This window comes from Uloborus diversus, chromosome 2, assembly GCF_026930045.1.
Source record: "Uloborus diversus isolate 005 chromosome 2, Udiv.v.3.1, whole genome shotgun sequence".
Classification (NCBI taxonomy): Eukaryota; Metazoa; Arthropoda; class Arachnida; order Araneae; family Uloboridae; genus Uloborus; species Uloborus diversus.
The window spans coordinates 32,275,029-32,299,214 of NC_072732.1; the positions used below are offsets into that span (position 1 = coordinate 32,275,029).

Here is a 24,186-nt window from a genome sequence, read left to right on the forward strand (position 1 = left end):
AAAAAAAGTATTACATTTAAAAAGAAATAATGAATAAAAATATAACGAAAAATGCACAATGGGGTTGTATAAAAAAAAAAAAAAAACATGGAGCGTGATAAAAAATCTCATTTTCCCCAACGCTTGATTTTTCATTAATGTCCGATTTTGAAAGTAAAGTGTGGTCCATATGACGTCACAAATGATCTAATTTGGCGCATCTCCACTGGCGCGCTGAATGCTTAGGGAAGGATGGGACACAGTGAGACGAAAAATATAAAATTCAACTAATTTGGAAACTGATTCTACAAGAAAATTTTTAAGGTGGATTTGTAACGCAGCTTAAGTGTACAAACTTTTGAGACACAAAAAACTTCATTGCCATTTACTGTCTTTCGTATAACATTAAAAAAAAGAAAGAAAGAAACAGCCTACCGGGCACAGAGAACCAGGATATAGGGTTGAGTAAAACATAATACGTTCAACATTGAAAATCAAAATTAAATCGTAATGAAATACAAATCAAATTTCATTATGCATCTAAATGAAAATTTAATTTTCAAACCAAAAAAAAAAGATTGGTTTCGCTTTGTACCTTTTCTTTTCGTTTGTAGCTATTATCAACAAATGAATATTTTTATTCGGAACGGAAGCAAAATGTGGTTCAGAGGGTCAAATAAAAACAGTCAAAATAGTTTTACTTTTGCGAAAAAAACTAATGCACAAATCTCCATCGTTATCAGGTACCATTACCATTTCCAACAGAAAAATAGCTATTTCTGCTTGATGGCAAATTCTATCAGAACAAAGTAAGTCTCTTTAAAGTGTCTCACGATCTAACTCATCTTCAAACCCTAAAGATAGATTTTCGCACATTTAATATAATCTGATGATAAAATATCTGATCTCCCATTTAATTTTTCTGCCTCATCAGTTGTGTCGAAAGAGTCTACATTTTTGAGCAATCGCGATTTCTTAGTGCTTTCATTTGACCGTCCTTGATGTTGTGGTTCCTTTTTCAGCTAGGACCAGGGACACCAGCACCACCGCCCACCGGCCTCTGCAGGCGCGGCTCCGAACACTGCCTCCTGGAATCCGTTTCTCCTGATCGATGGCGTCCATGTCCTACACACACGCGCGCTCACACACACACACACACACACACACACACACACACATACACTCACACACACACATACACACGCTCATACACACAAGCCTTTACACACATACACACACACACAACTATACATACGTAACCGCCCAGGAGGAGGGGTAGGCTTGGGGGGACAGGAGCTGTGTCTAGAAACAATAGCCCCCAATGAGTAGGGCCCTGTCGCAACTCGTGATTGCGAAAACCATAATTTGAATTCAAAATTTTAGAATTCAAATTAATTATCTTTTTTTTTTCTATATTTTTGGCATTTTGTCTCTAGTTTTTGTGTTTCTTCTTCTAAAATTTGCTTTCGAGGAGTGCTTTTCCACTTGCAATGATACTTTTAACCCTTTTTATGATCTTTCTTCATTGCTCAATCTTTTCTCTCTTCGATTTTTGGATATTCTCTGAAACTGTGAGGACCAAAGAAAACACTCACTGTTACACTAGAGCAAAGAGGGCTCTTTTGTATTAGTTTCATCTATAATTTTCAGATTATTATGCTCTACTTTATCTGCAATATCACTAGGAATCAGAAGGTTAGTTACAAAAGAATTTATCATGGAATCGTCAAATAATGTTCCTATTTTAGCCTTACGTGGTTTAATTTGCATATTTGATGAGGTAAAAATACCTGTAAAGTACATAAAGAGCAAGTTGAAAACCCTTAAATTATAAAATAAATTTTAAAAAAATTGCCCTTTCGAATCAGAATTCCAGATGAGGCACATCGAGACTGTCTCACACTGCCTCAACTTTGACTCTATCACTGCACCCCACTCCGCCTTTTTCTTCTAATTCAACATTTTAAGTAATTCGTTTAAAGCCTATCATAAATTAATTGAATAATAGTTAGCTACATATGTGGAACAATACTAATTTTTATTCATAAAAGAAAATGTTATAGATCGAGGCATATAAGTCATGAGCATTTGAGTCAAAAAAGAAAAAAAACTTTGCTTGCCTGGAATCAGAAAAATAACGATCATTTTATTATGAAAACACAAGCAACAACTTCAGATCCCAGAATCCACAATGTCAATTGCTGCAGATTCATAGGTACTTAGCATCATTTACAGATTAAAAATTCCAAAATCATAGCTTTGTCTCACTGTACCTCACGTCTCACTTTTCCCCACCCTCCCCTACGCTTGCTGTCTACTGCGTTTTCAGGTTATGATAAGTCAGAAGCAAATTAAATAATTTCGCTATACGCTTGCTATCAACCATACCGTTGCCAGTACACGTGAGTAAAGATGTTAATTAAATATTGCGCTCTGTGCTTATGGCATCAGTGAATGACATTTCATCACTTGTGATGTCATGTGCAGAAGCGAAAAAAAATGAAATTGCACCGTTAAAAATAATTGTTAAAAAATATTAAACTTTGTCAATATATTTAAAAAATGGTTAAATCCTATGTTTTTAAGCATGCTCTTTCAGAAAAAAATACTTTTAAAATTTCGGAAACATTACGTAACTTTTATTGAATACACTTACTAACCATTTTTTTATTGTTTAAAGAAATTGTCTGAACCCTTAAAAGAAACATGTAGGTTTAGGGTCGATTTTTTGCAGTTGATACGTAATCAACACAGAGGACAGAGAGAACTAGGCCATCTTTAAGGACATTCCATGGAAAAAACGAAAATTTTGTCCCGCATTGGACAGGTCATACTAACTCAAGTTCTAAACGTTACATCTGTACATACTCGAGTTCTAAAGCTTCATGTGTTTTCAAGAGTAATTCTTGGATTTCCACGCTTTAAATCTTTAAAATTGTGTTTCTAAGCACTGGATCTGTTCCAAGGTACATATAATCTAAGTTATATGACTCTGCGCATCCTCATACATATAATAGCGAGTATAGGGTCTGGTGGAGTAAAGTGGTTATAAAATCAAGGTTTTTTTAACTTAAAAGGATAACAAATAAAAGAAATTCCTTAAACATTTAAACTTTTTTTGTTGTTATTTTACATTACGTTAATGAAGAACACAATACATTGAATTTTAGAAAGAAAAATATTTATTTAAGTACTTTTATACCACTTTTTTTTCCCTATGTATTTCTGACCACTTTACCCCATGGGGTGGGGGAAAGTGGTCATAGCATGGGGTAAAGTGGTCATACTTAAAAAAAGATGCAAAACCAGTATGAATATCCATATTATTTATATATTCTGGTTATTTATAATGATTACACTTATAAACACGAGTATATGCATGTATACACGAGTACATACGTGCATACATGAGTATACAAGTATATACATGAGTACATGCATCTATGCATTAGATGCGAGTTATGTGCATGTCTAGTCGAGTATATACGTGTATACCCGAGCATATACGTGCGTACACGAGTCTTCACAAATATATATGTGTCATGTGGAACTGTGTTTGGTAGAGTATAAACGAGTATTTACGCGTATACTTTACCTGTATAGACGAACATCATGTGCATGAATGTATATCCCTCGAGAATATACGTATGTACACGAATATATACGAGTATACACGTACATATAAGTGTACATGCGTACATACACGAGTATGCATGAATATACGTTTATATGTCTAATGCGTATATGTACTTGTCTACACCAGTATGGATGTATATACGTAAATTAAGTGTACACTAGTATATGCGCGTCATCAAATGCTTGTATGTAGGTGTCAACTAGTGTATGTATTCACGATTATATATTTATAGATATATCAGATGCATTTATGCGCGTGTATACTCGAGTATATAGGTATGTGTCCAAGTATTTACGTGTTACGCATTTCAGGAGGCTCCACCCCCCTGCTCGCTCTGCTCGACAACCCCGTTCCCCATCAGCGGCGGGTGACAATTGATGCCTTTAACTTTTTTGATGATTTAATAACCGGGCCCTTATCTCCGGTTACTTAAGTATAAGGGGGGTGAGACAGGGCGAAATGGTTTCCCCCTGAATCTCCTACATCCAACAGAACCAGTATTGACCTGGTTGACGTTGCCAGTCTGGAGGAGATTGGGTTACAGCCACAGACAGAAGCGCTCAGAAATTAATGCTATAGAGTAGGCAGCTCTGCCACTGCTCGCTTCGCTCGCCAACCCCGTTCGTCCCCTGCGGTGACTCGAAACCGACTGCGTTTGAAAATTATTAATTTCTTCAAGTTTCTTCACCCGGATATCCGTCCCCCTTAAGGTTTAGAGGGGTGAAACAGAGTGGAATGGCTTAATCTGGACGTCCTGCATCCAACGATACTAGCATTGACATGGAAGACATTGCCAGTGCGGAGAAAATAGGTTTAGAGACGCACAAACAGACAGACGCGTAAAGAAAATAATTGTAAAGATAAGCGAGTATATATGTGTATAGACGAATATATACCTATATAGAAATATTCTTGTTGACACCCATGTAGGTATTTATTGGTACAATTGTGTAAATGCCTTTTTTTAGTATACTTGTAACTCTAAATACCGGTGTATAATCGTTTATATACAGGTAAAAGCATGTGTTTACAAGTTCATACTCGTGTACACACGCATATACGAGTATATACTCGGGTCGACATGTATACCCACATATAGATTCATGTATGCATGTAGTTTCATTTATGCTTCTCCATGCCCGTATATACCAATGTATGCATATATATAGTATACGTATATACAAGTATATACACGTGTCGGCGCGCTCATATACGTATTTACGTAAAGCAACGTATTTATTCGGCCATGTGCATCTATATACTATTATACGTGTTTACGTACAGATATAGTAGTATCACACACATGTGTTCGTAAATTAAACTTTATTTCAAAAAAAAAAAAAAAAAAACAATATATGTTTAGTGAAATGAATATTTAATTAATATCTGCTTTGTACATTAAGATTGAGTGACAGTAGAGCAACGATTTACGTTAAGCCTAATTATATGACCACTTTACCCCATCTTACTTGAATTGCTCTAAAATATTATGTAAAATAAATACAGATAGCTGCTAAAGAGTAAGTATTCTTGAGATATGTAGGAAGCTTCCCGTGCTGTCAGTTTGTTCGAAATTCACTTAAACAAAATTTCCCTGAGAAGTTAAAAGAGCTGTTTAGATTTTCAAGTTTTTCATATGCACACAAAATTTTTTTTTAATAAATAAAATATTGGCATTTGTAAAATTTTGTATTCAAAATGTAGTTTCTAACTTCCCTAGTCTAAAATAAAAATTTTATACTTATTCGAGCATTTATTTCCAAGTTACAGCCATTTATTTCATGTATGACCACTTTACCCCATTGACCACTTTCCCCCACCAGGCCCTACTGATCGAGTAATGCTCCTCAAGTCACCAACAATGAAACTCGTGCCACAGCATGATAATTTGATAATATGTTTCGGTAATGTTTAACATACAGGGGAAAGGCTTTATTGTGACAAGGCTGAACTGGATCCGGTAACTTGACTCCTTTACTAGTAAGACTCATTTAAGGAGAATGAAGAAACGAAAAAGTGGTCAACAATGAACGCTATCTACTGGAGTTTAATGTTAATCCACTGGAGTTAGGATTAAAATTTCAACGATCAAAATATCACTAAACCGGCAATGGCTTCGTTCAAATACAGAAGCAATTTTCATCCGTCATACTGACTGACCACGGATTGTATGGAAAGACAAACATCCGTTTTACAGCCGGAAATGGACGATTCTATTATTTTTTACCGATGTCTGCTTTTGCAGAAGCAGAGTCTCATTCAAGTGAGTGGAATACGCGCATCAAATTTTTACTTTTCCCCCTTATTCACATAGATTCGTCTTATCTGGACGTCTAAAAATTCCGTGGTTGGACAGTACCTTGACGGGCGATTTTCTGTTCTTAGAACTAACAACTGCCCCCAATACACACACACACACAAGTTCTTAGCGTGATGAACGGAGATATTTGTCGGCAAAGGAGTTAGGATAATATTAAACTACGCATTAAAGTAACCGAGTATGATGAATTAAAAAGCTTAAAAGTTTTACATTATTGTCACTCATGCAGCACAGTTCTTGTAATGAGAATATTGCTTATCGAAGAAAGACTTTTCTGTCACATAATTATATTTTAATGATGCGCTTCAGTGTGTTCCCATTTCATTTAAATAATTTGGTTAAATTCAATAAATAATATTTCTTAGCGTATGTATTACCATTGCGTCGTTAAACTTTCTTTGAAAATGCTTAGGTTTCACTGGTAAGTTATTTTATCTCTCTGAGTTGCTTTTTATTCATTTTACATGATTTCGGAAAGGCCTAATGGGTTTGTGGGAACACTAATGAATAGCTCTTGATTTTACAGAGTAAAATGATGCTAAAACGGTTTTGCTCTGATTTATTAATTTAGTTTTCTTTAGAAAATAAATTACTGTGTAAAATATTAACATTTTTTGTTGAAATTTGTCTGTTCAATCGAAAATATTATGCATATAATGTCTTTTATCACTCCGGTTGCCTCTTTAACGTTTTGCACATACATTAAATTATGATATTTAATAGTCTTTTTGCAAAAATTAATGAGAATTTTTTTTATCATTTACAAAAATAACTTTTGCACTTGAAGATACTATCACCACTTATGTAGTTGAAATATTTAAATCATTAAAGCATACCAACTTAGTATCATTTTTCAAATGCCCAAAAGGTCATTGGGCAAACAGTTATTTTACAATAAAATCTTAATATTGAGATATATAAAATCTACATTCTTAACAAAAAGAAATACTCCCTGGCTCTCAAATATGGCACCATATTTAGGCCAAAAATTTGGTTCGACATTAGTTGCTACATTCGAATACTTTTGTACTAAACATTAAAACTGGTGATTTCATTCAAAGAACTTTCAAAAATTTTAATGAAACTAATGATTTTATTTGTAGCACGTTCAGAGATTTCAATGAAACTGATGATTTCATTTAAAGAACTTTCAGAGATTTCAAAGTGCTGTGCTATCATTCAACAGCATTTACTAACCGAACATCCTGCCCCCCGTTCCTCCTTACATTAAAAAAAAATTAGTTCAAAAATTTAGAGTTCGGACACTTTTACAAACTCAAGTAACAAATTCACGCCTCATTTTTTCTTGTCATAGTCTTTGACAGAGATTCAAAACTTGGGTGCTACAAGAATTAGCGAGGGATGCCGTGAAGTGTCTGGGTTTTGTGGCACTTCCCCCCCAGGCTTTGGAAGACTTATTAAAGAAAATGTAGTCATTCATTTTCCCACAACATGGGGCACGCCATTATCCGACAGACGTTCTTCATTTCCTCAATAACGAGCTTCCTAGTCGTCGGAACTGACGAGGTTCTGATGACGACAACTACCTTTTTCAATAGCTGCCATGCTCTCCGGACCTAGATGTAATCAAAGATCGTGGTGCCCCGTAGTCACGTAATTTGCAAGATTTACGCCAAAAGATCGCAATTACATTTTCTGTGATTGATCGTGGCATGTAATAGAGAGTGAAACAAGAAGCGAACATCAGACTTGCTATCTGCCGCTATATAAAAGGTCGGGGCCGTGGTAGCCCGATCGGTAGAGTGTCGGATTTGGGACCGGAGGGTTCTGGGTTCGAACCTCGATGGTCGAAGACCCACCGTCGTCATTAAAGGGGGACTGGGCGACGTTAAATATGCTCGTGGTCTCAATGTCCTCCAAGTGAAACGATACCTCTGGGGGTACTAGCACCAGGTAGCTATTAGCTCCTGGACTAGTTCTAAATTCTCATTAACTGTTCGATCCGGTGATGGTGCTGCCATCTATCGGTATATAAAATAATGGAGGCAAGGCACTTAGTATGCAGTCCTCGACATAAATACAGTTGTAGTCAGTTGTGACTCGGAATAGGAATATAAAAGGTCCATGTATCGAACATTTCGGAAACAAAACTCGTGCAGTTTCATTCTTCAGCAAGGTCGACGTTTTTGCTGTGTCGGTAATATACTAATTTAAATAAGACTTCCAAACCCGGGAGTGAATTTTGATATGTATATGTACTTAATACAGATAGATTAAGGTGCCGTGAAAAACTCTATTTCTGTAAAAGGTGCTGCGAGCGGTAAAAGCTTGAGAACCCCTGGTCGATGAAGATCTGAGGTGGCACTGTCACAAGAGGTTGGACTTCTTTTCATAACATACTAAAAAATCACCCGTCAAGAAATGGCGGGTTGCTTCTACTCATCTACATTTGAACGAAGCAATTGCCTGTTAGGTGATATTTTGATAGTTGAAATTTTAACCCTAACTCCAGTAGATTAACCCTAAACTCCAGTAAGTAGCGTTCATTGCTGAGCATTATTTTGTTTCTTCATTCCCCTGAAATGACATAGTCTTACCAGTAAAACAGTTAAGTTGCCGGATCCAGTTCAGCCTTGTCAAAATTAAGCATTACCCTGCATGTCACACATTATCAAAAAATATTGCCAAATTATTATGCCGTGGCGCGAGTTTCATTGTTTATGACGTCAGGAGCGTTACTCGATCATCTGCTATTGTGTATATGAGAATAAGACAACACGAGAAAGATCTACGGAACCACTCAAAAGTAACTATAAATAGAGCGATAACTTTAGTTTTATCAACTTTTTCTGTTTGCATAAATAACTTTGACAAACACGTTCTTTTGACAAAAATTTTGCTGGTTTAAGTAAGCTCTTAATATTATGTACATTTGACCATGGCCGCACTTAATTCTTAAAGGCAGTGAAAATCGCTTAAACTCATAACGACAAAGAGGGCGCTACAGGCAATCCGTGTTTTCTATTAACATTGCCATTGATTGGTGTATACATAGTATTGGGTTCAGCGCCCTTTGCAAGCAAAATGGGCGACAGACGAAGTTTCGCATTTTTCGAGAATTTCAAGAGCAGATCACAGTTGCATCGGTTTAACACAGAAAAATCATACATTGTCAAGGCCCGTAATGCGTCAGCATCATCGTCTAGTGGGGCCATTATCTAACTCTTGCCAATCGCCCATGTGATAGTAGTTTTGTTCAGCATCTAATCCTCTCTAGCATATGTTGCGACTTTAAATTTCCTCTTAGCCATTATAGCTATTAGAAGCATACACTGTTAAAAATTCAGGAAGATTTTCTGGTAATTGTTACTGTAAAATGGCGGACTTAACGCATCGCTGATTTTTACGGTAATTTGTACCGGAAAAATAAGCGATCTCGGCACCAATTAGTTGCTGTGGCCTACCGAGGAAACCGTAAAATTTTACAGTAACATTTGATTTTTACGGTAATAGTTACTGGCAACATGAATGCCAGTAACAATTACCGTAAATTTTCCGGAAATTTTTTAACCTAACTGTTCGATCCGGTGATGGTGCTGCCATCTATCGGTATATAAAATAATGGAGGCAAGGCACATAGTATGCAGTCCTCGATATAAATACAGTTGAAGTCAGTTGTGACTCTTGAATAGAATAGAATAGAAATTTTTTAACAGTGTACTCATTTCATCATATTTTTTTTAACCTTCCTTTCAGCAACTTCTCTGAGGAACGAGGCAGGCAGTTTGATGCCAGTGAAACGTGAGGGACATTCCTTGTCAATCGTCAATCCTCTGGACGTTCTCAGGCAACGCCTCATGCTTGAGATGGCTCGCAGGAGAATGAAGGTCAACCAAGAACAGATCCGGGAAAACGAATTACTCCTGAAGAATCTCGGAAAGAGGGCCACTTCTCAAGACAGAACGGGAGAATTTAGGCGACACCAAGTAAGTTAGTTATTCCGTCGATCACAAGAAGTAAACTCCAAGCTGGGTTGACGCCCAGTGCGGGACCTTCCCAGGCGCTATGTACCATGCTCTAAGCCAGGGCTGTCCAACTGCAAAGACCCCACGGGCCAGAATTTCGGATAATGATGGGCGGGCCGCAGTTTGAAAAAGTTGAACAAGAACCTCTCACCTATTATACAATAACAATTAATAGTTGAATTATTAATTAAAACAATGAAACAGAAGGATTTTAAAACAATTCGCTTACATTTTAATGGGAAAACTGAGGCCGATCCGCCTTTTTGACAAGGGCAGGAATGTCAACATCGATGTACGTCAATATCGATGCGGGCAGCACAATATGTGTTGGCAGGCCGTATGCGGCCCGCGGGCCGCCAGTTGGACAGCTCTGCTCTAATCGAACCATACAGAGGGTTCACCTCGCGGACATGTCGTGCTTCGCAATCTAAAGCTGCATTCTGAAAGGTGGAGTAAGGTAGAGAAAAGTTATTCCATTGACTCCATCCGATAGAAGATAATACCTTACTACAAAAGGGAACTAATTTTATATGGTAACCTGCAGCAAATGGGGTAACCTCATTAACATATTGTAAATGTAATCACTTCCTCAGCCCCCCCCCCCTCATTCTCCAAAAAAATTATGTAACAACAAATTAAATGACGGTATTTCAAAATTCAGAGCATTTCAAAACCTCTGTCAAATTTTTCTTAAGAAATGAGATTTAAAAAATAATTTAGTTAAAATTATAATTAGAATATAAATTTGAATAATAAATCTTATTTTCATCAAACATTAGTTTCAAATTTTGATAAATTTAACTTTGAAAAATTTAATTTCATATTTTCCAATATAGTTCTACCAAATAAAAAATATAACGAAAAAAAAAGTTTAAACACGGTAGAGTAACAAGAAGTTACGTCCAGAACTAAATGAACCTACTTTCCCGAATACCAATATCGACTTCCTAGTATCTGATCAGTGCTATTAAAATTAGCTAAAATCACAAATTATTTCAAACATAATTTTTTAATATTTTAAGCTGATATCTAGAAATAAAATATGCCTCGCTCATCCAATGAATTAGATGCGTAAAAAATAAAGAAACGAACAAAGTAGCAGCATCTTTTAAACAAAACAGCTAATACATTTCTTTCCATTAAAAAAAAAAAAATCTTTAACCGCTTTTAGAAAGGAGCAAAAAAAGAATTAAAATGAATAAACTCATTAAAATAAATGCATCATATAAAAAAGTCGTTTGTTTTCCCCTGTTGCCAAAATATAATTTTAAAAATGTATTAATGCACTTTCAAAAAAAAAAAAAAAACAATATAATGTGAACTTAAAGAAATAATTTTCATTGTCGGAAAAAAAAATCGTCAAATCATATCTTTATGTAGACTACGAATTTCTCCGCCGAAAACTGAATACATAAATTAAAACTTTAGAGTGAAAATTTAAAAAAATATATTAATAATTATTTCACAGTAAAAACCATGGCTGCGGAGTCGGAGCCGGACTCAATCGCATTTTGGGAGAGTCAGATTCGGAAGCCGAAGATTTGGACTCAGAGTTAGAATGGGTCGTTTTCTCTTAAAGTCTGCAACTCTGCCAATGTTTGCGGGGTCAAAGTCGGACTAATTTTGGGGTAAAAGAGACGGAGTCGGGGTCGAATTTTCTTGAGTCGGATTTTTCCGCCGTGTGTAAATTTTTGCCAAAACTACGGGTCGAAGTCGGGGAGTCGGAGTCTGACTAATTTCGGGTACAGGAGCCGGAGTCGGTATCGGCTGCCTTAAAGTACTAGGAGAAGAAGTAGGGAGTTAAGTCATTAGGATCTATTTCCAACAAAATTTGTTTAAAGTAAATCCTCCTGTAACTTTGGATCTATATTGAATTCCCCGTAAGTGCTAATGTTTAAGGATTTGATCTGTTCAAAATTGAACAAAAAATTGTGCAAATAAGAAAGATTTTCTTTACATGTTATTCATCAAAAGCTATTTCCTACAAAATGTATTTGAAGCTCATTCACCTCTAAGTTCGGAATTTATATTTGCCTTGAATTTTCCCGTTGGTGCTAATGTTAAGTTTTTTTGAACTGCTCAAATCGAACGAAAACTTGTTCAACTCAAAAAATGATATATGGGTATGAGGTGTCGTCGCCGAGATCTTTTGAGCAAAAAAAAAAAAAAAAATTTTGAATCGGATTATTCACTTAAAAGTTTTAAGGGGGGGGGGTGAGGGGGCAGACATACGGACTGACAGAGATTACTTCTCATCTCAATACCCTACTTTTCAATTCATAATTTTCGACAGTTATTTAATTATTTCATTTATTTTTGTCTTTTCGCGATATTTCTAAGAAGCATTTAGCCTTCTTTCACGCTTCTTTCTTCCTTCTCTGACTTTTGCTGGGAAAGTTGCCTAAAAACTAACACGGTACTAACTGTTTGGGCATTTTGTCTGTAAAGGCGGGACCACGCGAATCACAGTCACGTATTCTTTTTCGCCATCTTTAAAAACAGCTGAGGTCATTTACAAATTCGGACTGTCTTTAAAAGTATTCTCGCACAAGTGCGACGTTTTTCATATAACATTGAAATACTTGCACAGCTATCGAAAAATGTAATTAAAAAATATATTGTTGTTAATTTGTGTTTACTCAAATGAAAAACATCAGGTACATGGGTGCAACATAGGTACAATATGAAGTACGTAGCGGTTGAGAAAAATTTCAAAGTACAGTCGAACTCGCTTTTAACGAGGGCAATGGGACCGTGATATTTGATCGTTATAAACGAGTGCTCGTAAAAACGGTTTCGTGAAAAAAATCATAAAAACTTATCCATGCTTGTTTTGTCATACTTCTGATGTAAAGAACCAAAGAAGTTGGTTATTTGCTTTGAACTGTCTTATTAACTATCTCTTCCTTGTTGTTTTTGAGGAACGTGTGATCTGAAAAATATCGTATGCATCCGTGGTTTCAAAATAGTTTGAAGTTTTTCTGCTCTTTAGAAAGCACTAAATATGTATAGAGATGTTAAACTTCAAATTCTTCACATTTGTCGCTATCACGGTTGCTTTCATTATTTTTTTACAGCTTGAATTTGAGCCACAATGTCCTTGAAAATACAGGGTGTCCGAGAAAGATCCGTACAACTTCAAAAATTTATTGAAAAAGAAACAATAGGTCTACAGCGAAACTAATTAGTACATTAAATAGAATGAGTCAAAAAGTTTTTTTCTGCAGTATGTTTCTGACTATATATGGCGCTACTAAGGAATATTAAAGCATTTTAGTTATTTCAATGGCGGATCGCGTGAAGAAAGCTCAATGTGTTACGTGGTTTATCGAAACAAAATCCAATAAGCAAACGCAACGGAACAAAACATCCAAACAGCTGTAGCTACTGTTGATGGCTGAAACTGTCGTGGATGGAATTGGATTATCGTCTTGATATTGTCGAAAGGGTCTCATGTAGAAATTTCCTAGGGCAATAATTTAAGTTATAGGAAAGAAAATTTTTGAGTTATTTTATCTAATGTACTAATTAGTTTCGCTGTAACCTATTGTTTCTTTTTCAATAAATTTTTGAAGTTGTACGGATCTTTCTCGGACACTCTGTATATCTCGGAATTGATAACATTCCCTTCAACAAATATTTATTTTTTAAATACTCTTTTTTTCCGCGAATTGTAAAAAAAAGACGGTGGGGGAGGGGCTCATGACTTGTTCTCAAGCTTAATGTCTTAACTCTAACTTTCGGGGTTAAATTCGAAATGTTAATGGAATTTTTCCAAAATAAAATAATCTTTTCTGAGGTGGAGATCAAATAGGATTTTATGAAATACAAAAACATTGCTCGCATAAAGCGTTTTATTTATTTATTTATTTATTTTATTTTATTTTATTTTATTTTATTTTATTTTTTTTTTTTTTTTTTTGTTAAAAGCAAGTTATATTCCTGTAGACTTAACATTGTACCCGCAAAATATTTTTGATTTCCTTGCTAGATCCGAGTTCTTGTTAAAAAAGGGCTCTTTATAAGCGAGTTTGACTGTACCAGACAAAACAAAACGTAAATATAAGCAAATTTGTAGTTATCACTGTCACGTGTGAAAAGGCAGTAATATAAGCTAGTTAATTTATCTCAAACCAAAAAACAAATATTGTAAAAGTTGTTCCTGTGCATGTGAAATTAAAAAACAAAAACTTTCGTGCAATTTTTAAGACAGAAAACCGAAAAAGAGAGAGCTTTCTGTAATACTCATCTTCAAATAAGTCTTCCAAGATAATTATGTTTCGGCCATATTTGATTTAAATAAGATTACTTTTCATCGTTCAAAGCATTTGGAGAAAATTACTCGTTTGAAAATGTTTCTCTATTTTCATGAGATAGCTTTCTTAAGGTGATTTGCATTTATGTATGTATTTTTTGTTCGTTTCTTGAGTCTAAATTCAAAGTTATTTAACACTTGAATGTTTATTATTGGATTCGGTTTCAGAGCCAAAATATTTGAAGTTTGTTAATACCTAAAAGTCGGAAAGCAAAAAATTTGTTTTAATGTATTATTAGAAAATTCTTTTCTTAAAACGAGCTGATGTATGCATCACGTGACTTCCTTTTACACCAATTTAATGCAATTTCCCAATTTTTGCAATTTAATGTGATTCAATAGTTAACAGTCTAAATATCAACAACAGTGGCCAAATTGAAACCAGATTTAAAAAATTAAAAAAAAAAATCGCCAAATTTGTCACCAAGTTGGCAACAAAACTTGGCGACCAAAAGACTGGTGACATATCGTCAAGTGTCCGCCAAATTATAACAGCACTTGAGTTTGCATCGAAATTAAAAATGATTTCCCCCCCAAAAAAGGTGCAAAAGACGCCTTTAGAAACATCCGAATGCAACCTAAAGGAGAGGCGCACAACTAGACCCCCACTAGGAGTCTAGGTACCAAATTTCAACTTTCTAGGACATACTGTTCTACAAGTTACAGTTATAAAACATACATGCGTAAATATGCACATACACACATACGTACATAGTTACATACGTACATACATACGTACATACTGACGTCACGAGAAAACATCGTTGTAAGGAAACGTCAAAATGGACATTTTGGGCGTCTATACATTCTTAGGTATTTACGCAAGTGTGGTCGGGTTGAAAAAAAAAAAAAAAAAACTCAACATTCATTCGGGGGTGAGCAAAATGGAAATTAAGGTCGATTTTTGAGTGAAAATTTTTTCGCGAATACAATAATTCCTTTTTTGTAAAAGGAAGTAAAAATACAGTAAAATAACTCTCATAGAAGAACTCCGTAGAGAAGTAAATTCACAGTTCCGAATGAAGGCCGTGCCTGTAATGTCTCTCTCATAGACGATATTTTGTGACCCTCATTATATATTAAATATATAGAGCAAGTGATGAACCCATTTCAAAAAATCATACTTTTGAAACTGCCACACATAACAACAATAAATAATGCTTGAATTTGAAGAGTAATGCACCAAGTTTTTTTTTCTTTTTTTTTCCAAATAAATTTCAATTACACAAATGTGTCAGTGTGTGAACACATGGTGCATACTGTTCAATTATAAATGCTCAATGTTGGAGCCTTTTATTACACGACATCATCTAATTTGTGAACCAGTTTATTCCACACATTTTGAAGTATCTCAATGGCAATAACGTGTAATATTGAAAAATGTGTTCTTGAAGTTTTTGCTTTGTTTTCGGTATCCCCAAAGCAGTTAAGCAGCAATGTTTTCGGCACTAAGAAAGGGGTTTTTTGAAAGTGAGTCCATAAGCAGTGTCTTTGTTGCAATCCCCTCCCAACAAAAAAACGGCCTAACGGTCTAGGCGCTAAGCGCGTCACAGAGATCCAGACATCCAGACAGAGACTTTCCGCTTTATTATTAGTAACGAGCTGATGTGTGCATCACATGACTTCCTTTTACTTCAATTTAATGTCATTTTCTCATTATTGGCAGTTTTAATATAATTCAATAGTTTACTCTCTAAATATCACCAGCAGTGGCAAAAATTGAAACCAAATTTAAAAAAATAATAATAATAATAACAAAAAAAACCGCCAAATTTGTCGCCAAGTGGGCGACAAAACTTGGCGACCAAAAGACTGGCGATATATCGCCAAGTGTCCGCCATATTATAACACCACTTGAGTTTACATCGAAATTAACAATGATTTCCCCCAAAAAGGGGCAAAAGACCCCCTTTGGAGCATCTGAATGCAACCAAAAAAGAAGGTGCACAACTAGACTCCACTAGGAGTCTACGTACCAAATTTCAACTTTCTAGGACATTCCGTTCTTGCGTTATGCGACATACATACACACATACACATACACACATACGCACATACATACGTACATTCAGAGGTCACGAGAAAACTCGTTGTAACTAACTCGGGGATCGTCAAAATGGATATTTCGGGTGTCTGTACGTTCCTAGGCACATATCCGTGTGTGGTCGGGTCGAAAAAAAAACTCAACATCCATTTGGGGATGAGCAAAATGGAAATTAAGGCCGATTTTTGGGTGAAAATTTTTTCGCGAATACAATACTTCCTTTTTTGAAAAAGAAGTAAGAACTAACGTAAAAACCCTAACCCCCCCCCCCCCCTAACTACGGTCGTAAGACCAACTGGAAAATGTTTCTCAAAAAACTGCTTGCGCCAAATAATTACTGAATTGGAAGTACGTACATCATTTTAAGCCTAACTTGCATTGACGGCGTAATAAAACAAGTTGGCGAAAAAACTTGGCGACCAAAAGCTTGGCGATACGTCACCAAGTGTTTACCAAATTATAACACCACTTAAGTTTGCATTGATATTAACAATGATTTCCCCCCAAAAAGGTGCAAAAGACCCCCTTAGGAACATCCGAAAGCAACCAAAAGGGGAGGTGCACAACTAGACCCCACTACGAGTCTATGTACCAAATTTCAACTTTCTAGGACATACCATTTTTGAGTTATGCGAGATACATACGCACATACGCACATACGCACATACACACATACGCACATACATACAGACGTCACGAGAAAAGTCGTTGTAATTACCTCGGTGATGGTCAAAATGGATATTTCGCGTGTCTATACATTCTTAGGCACTTTTCCGCATGTGGTCGAATCGAAAAAAAAACTCAACATTCATTTGGGGGTGAGCAAAATGGAAATTAAGGGCGATTTTTGAGTGAAAATTTTTTCGCGAATACAATACTTCCTTTTTTGTAAAAGGAAGCAAAAAGATTAAGATAGAGAAAAGAAAAACTAGTATGTTGTGGCCATCACGAAACTTTCTTCTATATTTTTCTTTTTTTTTCTGATCCCTCCCCATGCTTGATGAGGAAGCAATATTCCCAACAAAAACAAAATTACACATGCAAAAACTTGACGAGAATCCAAATGTCTGAACTATTGCAAAAGCAAAGCAAAGAGCGAAAATTGAAAGGTATTTTAAAGGCCTTGCTTGAATTAATTACAAATATTTTATTTGTTAACAAACATAAGATGGCAACAGTTAAAAATTTTAAATCATTGAGATAATATTTCCGATCATTTCCATACAATTAAAATCACGAGAAATACGCGAACGACAATCTATTACGATTTATCTTTCTTATTGTTGCATTAATAAAGCTATTTTTATTCGCAAAAAAAAAAAAAAAAAAAAAAAAAAAATCAACACTTCTCGGAGCGATTGGCGTCAAAATAGAACCGAAGCCTGTTTACATATGGATTCACATATATTCCAAATTTCAACAGAACGTAGCATTACTTCTTGAGATAGGGCACTCACAATGGAAAAAAAGAACGGGCGATTGCGCTACCCCCTTTTTAGCTGTTGACACCAAAATAAAATCAGCTCTTATACAGACTAAGGGCTACTTGCCGATGAATTTTTCTTTCATTCCGTTCATTATTTCTTGAGATACAGCAGTCACAATTGACGACAAAAAACGTTCTATAGCTCAACTCCCGTTTGAGTTATTGGCACCAAAATTGAATCAGCACCTGTTCCTGTTAATGGCAACATATGGACCAAATTTTGTTTGATTCCGCCAGTTACTTCCTGAGGAATAGCAAGCACGCGCAACTCAAAAAACGTCCCATTGCTCCACCCTCCTTGGAGGACTTCGCGCCAAAAACCAATGGGCACAAGTCAACATAGGGGCACATATGTGTACCAAATTTCGTTCGATTTCATGCGGTAGTTTTTGCTGTAGAGCGGCCACAAAAAACTGGCCACACACAGACGTGACACACACACATACACACACACACACACACACAGACAGACATTTTCCAAAAATAGTCGAAATAGACTCAGCACACCTCAAAACGTTCGAATCTGTCAAAATTCGAAATTCGAAAATTTGCACGAATCCAGTACTTTCTTCTATATTTTAGATATAGAAGAAAGTAAAAAAGGAATCTCACGACGTGTGAAACCATCTGGATTGCAGATTAAATGTTTGTCTTTTAGGGCGAATTGGTATCCAAAGAGCTTTTAAAAATTTTATCTTCAGTTTTTATGTATTCAAATTATTTAAATCAAGAGCTTTCACCGAATTCACCTTTCTGTGTGGATTAAAAGTAGCTCAATTTAAATATTGATGGATTAGGAATGAGTTAAAACGAACTCACAATTTTATTTTCAAACTTGATTTTCTCAAAACGTCAATTTAAAAACCTCATGTTTATTTTTCTAGTAAATTACTTCACATATTTCTTTGAAACTTTCTGCACATTTTATTTATATGTGTTCCTAATTATACTGTAGTGAAATTTTTGTCTTTGGACTCTGATCTTTTTCTAAACAGCAGTTTTTATGATCGGAAGTTGTTTTTTTTTTTTCATTTAAAAATTGTCTATTGAATAAAATTTTTAAAAATGTGAAATAAATAGAATTGCCTTAAAATTTTACTTCATTAGACTCTTATATATATATATTGAACACACTGTGAAAGTTGCAAGGTTCGATCATTAAAACGTTTTAAGAACAAGGTACGTAAAGTTCAGCAATTTAACATTACTCGTATACAGGGCTGGCCAAATTATTAGAGTAAGACTGTTTTAAAAGCACATTCTTTATTGATTACATAACTATAAACATTAACGAACAGTGAAATAATTATCTAATGTTTCGTATGCATTCCCTTGTTCTTGATGAGTATTTTAAGTCTTTTTGGCATTCTTTTCACAAGGTTTACACCATTTCTTAACACTTTTTAAAAAAAGGAGGTAAAAAAATAATTATACTCACTATTATATATACTCACGTACACATACTCACTAAATACCTAAAACTAACTTTAAATATAACAAGTATATTCAAAGTTATTCTTAAACTTAAAATATACTTGTTATATTTCTGCTAAGTTTAAATATAACGGATCACATTAATAAAAAGAACTAGTGAACTGTTTAAGCTGATTGTGAGGTATGTTCCTGGTAGGTAGATAAACAAAGAACATAACCAAAGCAGACAGTGCTGCCACCTGCAAACATTAAATTATGCTAAAATAACGTAAAAATCAGTGTACAGTTATGTACTGCACTTTAAAAGTAAAATAAATAGTATTTTAGTACAAACAGTGTACAAAAAACAAAAAGAAACTCTTTAGTCTAATACTTTGGCCAGCACTGTACAGGGTATCTTCTCCTCTCAACAAAAGGATCACAAATAAAACAGCCGTAACTGGAAAAAAAACTCAGTGTATTTCCCTTTGCATTCATACATTTTACTTAGAGTAGTAATATATAAAACATGATTTTTTCAAGCTGGCTCCATCCATTGAGAAGAGATACAATGGAAGGAGTGAAGACCTTCATTCGTGAAACCAAGACACCAAGTCACGTGATAGAGTTTAAAGCAAAGTATTGGAAGAAATCAGATTTCTTTCGCTTGTTTCATGCAAAATGTGCCAACCATTCGTCGTTGTAGAGTCACGTGACTTGGGATCTTTGGGTCAGCTTTTGCTAAGCCAATGATTGGAATGGCTCCCTCCATTTTAATTCCTGCTCTAAGTATCCATCACCCTGTATTTCCCTGTGCTTCTTCACAGTGTTCCTTAAGTGCAAAGAACTACTTTTAAGTTGTTTAATACACTTAACTCTTGTATTTTTCAGGTGTCTGATTTGGAAGATTTTGAGGTTTGAGTGAAGCTATCTCGCTGGCGCGATGAAAATTCTGTATAAAAGACATTCATATCTTTCCAAAAACATGATAAATATCTGACAATGCAGTATTAAAGTGTTTATATGTAGCTCCAAAACCAATTTGTTCCTGCACTCGTTTTCAAGCACTACACGGAAAGCATATTTCAAGGGGATTCTACTACTACTACTCCAATTTCCTCTGATCGGCTTGCTCATTTTTCTTCGCTTCACTATAATGTCTCAGTTACGGTTTTAATTAATTTTCATCAAAAGCATTTTTTCATAAATATTTTTAATAAATAACTTCCATGATGTTTTAAAAAATATATATTTTTTACTTTAATTGATTCTAGAACTAAAGTTCATTAAGAATTCTAGAATATGAACTTTGTAAATAATTATTTCGAAAGAAGTCATTTTGTGAGTTTCTTTTTGTGAAATTATCATAACTCTGTTTCAAACAAAATCAGTAGGAATTAGTAAAGTAACTATTAAAGCTACCTATACATGCTATACGTTCTGGAGTTATTTAACTATGCTGTGAAACACAACTTTATGTTGTAAAATGAAAACATTGAGTAAAATATTGTTTCAGAATGCAAAAAACCCGTCTCGATTATTTATAACTGCACATAAAGAATGAAAATTATGAACAAGAATCTGTGCAAAATATTATATCTCAAAGTTTACTTTCTTTACGTATCTAAGGAAAGAATTCAGTTTGTAATGGATACAAATTTTCCTTAACATTGCTGTTAAGAACAATTTGTATAACATTCATAATGGCGTGTACAGTACTTATTGCCATAGTACAGATAATGTTCTCTGTTTTCACTGTACTTAAAAAGTAAAAACAATTTCAAAATCTTCAAATAGAATTAAATAATTAAAACAAACTTTATTTGATATTTGTTGCTCGTTAATATTTTAAAAAATGCCTAAATTAAGGAAGTTAAGAAAGAATACAATAATCATTCTGTGTTAATTCATTTTGTAGTATATAACATACAACAACTCTGTAGTATACAATATTCAACATATTCACATCGTTTTTGCTCGTTCTAACCTTCTTTTCAAAGTAAGTAATTGAAAAGAGCAACTTATATTATTAATAACTAAAACGTCGTTTGTGATAATAGTTCGTTTAAATATTAATAAATCGTAGTAAATATCGTAAGGTTTGGGTTAATTTCTTTTCACGAATTTTGAAGTAAAAGAATAGCTAATTTTAGCTGTCAAAGAAATTAGTTTTATCTTATAAATGATCAACATAGTAACGTAAAACAATTCAAATGTTTTGCTTAGTAAAGCATAAAATGAAAACAGAATCGTTGTTAAATTTATTCTGCACTTCATATAAAACAAACTATCCCCCCAAATAAGCATATAAAATTCAGAAAAGAAAATTTTATTACTTTTTAATTAGTATGGCAAAAAATAATGTTTCAAGAACATTCAATAAAAGAAAGAGAAAATTCACAGCCCAAATAATAATGATAAATTTGCGGGCGAAAGCTGTTTAATAAAAACATGAAAATATCATTTTTTCGAACTATAAATTAAGCAAATGAACTTTGTTGTTTGTATATTCCAACTAACAAATAAAGAAACAGCTTTAATCTCACCGCCCTTGCTTTTAAAAGATTATTACTTATTAAAACGCAAACATATTTTTATTTAAAGTAAAAATATTCATTACAAGTTATTTTTACAATAGCGTGCTATTATAAATTTATTTATCAGTGATTGCACCTTAACATATGTACTTCTAAAAGGTTCTATCTACTTTTAAAAGGTTCTTTCATCCAATTGAGCTAAATATTTTGACAAGAAGGCTTGGATTTTTTTTCCTTCTAACCTTCAGGTTTATTTTTGGCGGCAAAATGGTTAATTAAATCTAAGAAACGTGCTTCGGTGTAGTGTGCTGAAATCAAACTTATTTTTTTCTCATTTGGATTCCTGTCAATATTTGAAAATTTTAATTATGGAATAAAATATCAGACATCTCAGAAGGCAAAATGTTCTATTTTGAAAATTTTCAGTGGCACTCTTTCTGTACGTTACTTCTTGTATCATATTTCATTGTTCAATAAAAACTTGTGTTATCTGTGAGAATTGTGTCCATGTTGCTTTTGAGCTTCAAATTTTTTGCAGCTGTAAGTACACTAAAAAATATTTTTTAAAGATATGTAATTTTTTAAATATTTTTTTAATGAATTAATCAATGAGTCACGGATCCCGAAAGTATTAGTATAAGTAAAACTGGGGCCGTGGTAGCCCGATCGGTAGAGTGTCGGATTTGGGGCCGGAGGGTCCTGGGTTCGAACCTCAATGGTCGAAGACCCACCGTCGTCATTAAAGGGGACTGGGCGACGTTAAACATGCTCGTGGTCTCAATGTCCTCCAAGTGAAACGATACCTTTGGGGGTGCTAGCACTAGGTAGCTATTAGCTCCTGGACTAGTTCTAAATTCTCATTAACTGTTCGATCCGGTGATGGTGCTGCCATCTATCGGTATATAAAATAATGGAGGCAGTCCTCGACATAAATACAGTTGTAATCAGTTGTGACTCTGAATAGTAATAATAATAGCAATAAGTAAAACTGTTACTACAACGTAATTCTACTCAATAGTTTAAACTCGGATAAATACCTCATATATATATATATATATATATATATATATATATATATATATATATATATATATATATATATATATATATATATATAATATTCAATGATCGAGTAACCCGTGAGTTTCATCAATGAAACCCGCACCACGTCATGATAGTTTGATAATATGTTTTGGTAATGTTTAACATGCATTGAAAAGGCTTTATTGTGACAAGGCTGAACTCGATCCGGTAACTTAACTGTTTTACTGGTAAGACTATGTCATTTCAGGGGAATTAAGAAACGAAAAAATGGTCAACAATGAACGCTACCTACTGGAGTTTACGGTTATTTCACTGGAGTTAGGGTTACACAATTTCAACTATCAAAATATCACCAAACAGGCAATGGCTTCGTTTAAGTGTAGTAGAAATTCACCACGCAACCAGAAACTCGCGAAAGAACCCAGTCCTCTTCTTGAGAATTTGTGCTTTATTTAGGTTGGTTTTTCACTTTAATCATATTGTAGCACAAAGCTTATATGATAATTTTTCATTTAACTAAAAGCTTGTCCAAAACTTTTTACTCAAATTCGATATCATTATTTCGTGTTCTCGGTCACTGAATAGCTGACCCTTATTACATCATTAAAAATGGCTTTTTCCCAGAAGAATAAGGTTTGTTGCTTGAGCTATTAATAAAATTAGAGGGAGAAAGTTGTCGCTATTTGTGTAAAACAATAAAAGCAAGGAAAGCAACGATCTAGTTTTTTGGCTGAGGCAGAATTGGGGGAAACATGATGATTTAATACTTTGTTAAGGATTCTAGCGTATTGTTTCCACTTGCCCTAGTCAAAACTTCCCTCACTACACCATCTACTGCCTGTTATTCAGCAGCCTGTTCAAAATAGGATAAAAAATAGTTCAAATCTAAAAGTGAAATGTAGGAATGAGGTGTCATCTCCGAGATCTTTCGAACAAAAAAAAAAAAAAAAAATTGTTCGAAACGGGACTATTCCCTCAAAAGTTATTGAGGGGGGAACAGACAGACAGACCAACAGACATTTTCCCCCATCTCAATACCCTGCTTTCCAATTTTTAATTTTTCGATATTTATTTAACTTTTTTTTTTTTTTTTTTGACATTTTTTTTTTTTTTTTTTTGGTTTTTGTTTTTCGTGATATTTTCAAGATGCACTAAACCATCTTTCATGCTTTTTTCTTCTTTCTCTGACTTTTACTAGGAAAGTATGCTGACAAGCGAAACGCTCATTAGGGATTTAAAATCTAACACCCGAAAAAAAGGTTTAAATCAAATGAGGCAGTGAGAAGCTAAGGGATGTAAGTGTGTTTTATAAAGTTTTGAGTAAAACACGATTATTTCACAAGCTCAAATTCTAGGTAGACTTTAATTGATTTTTTTTTCTAAATCATGTAGTTTATTAGTACCATCTCTTGCCTCAAAACATAG

At 34.4% G+C, this 24,186-nt stretch overlaps 1 protein-coding gene across 1 annotated transcript in view; it reads left to right on the forward strand.

The window, feature by feature from the left end:
* Positions 1-22,206, forward strand: part of LOC129216955 (uncharacterized) — a 169,687-nt gene extending 147,481 nt beyond the window's left edge. Inside the window, exons 3-4 of the mRNA XM_054851178.1 lie at positions 9,654-9,883; positions 20,072-22,206. Coding sequence (XP_054707153.1) covers positions 9,654-9,883; positions 20,072-20,101 — 260 coding nt within the window. The 3' untranslated portion in view covers positions 20,102-22,206. The remainder of the gene's footprint in view (positions 1-9,653; positions 9,884-20,071) is intronic.
* Positions 22,207-24,186: the final 1,980 nt, after the last annotated feature.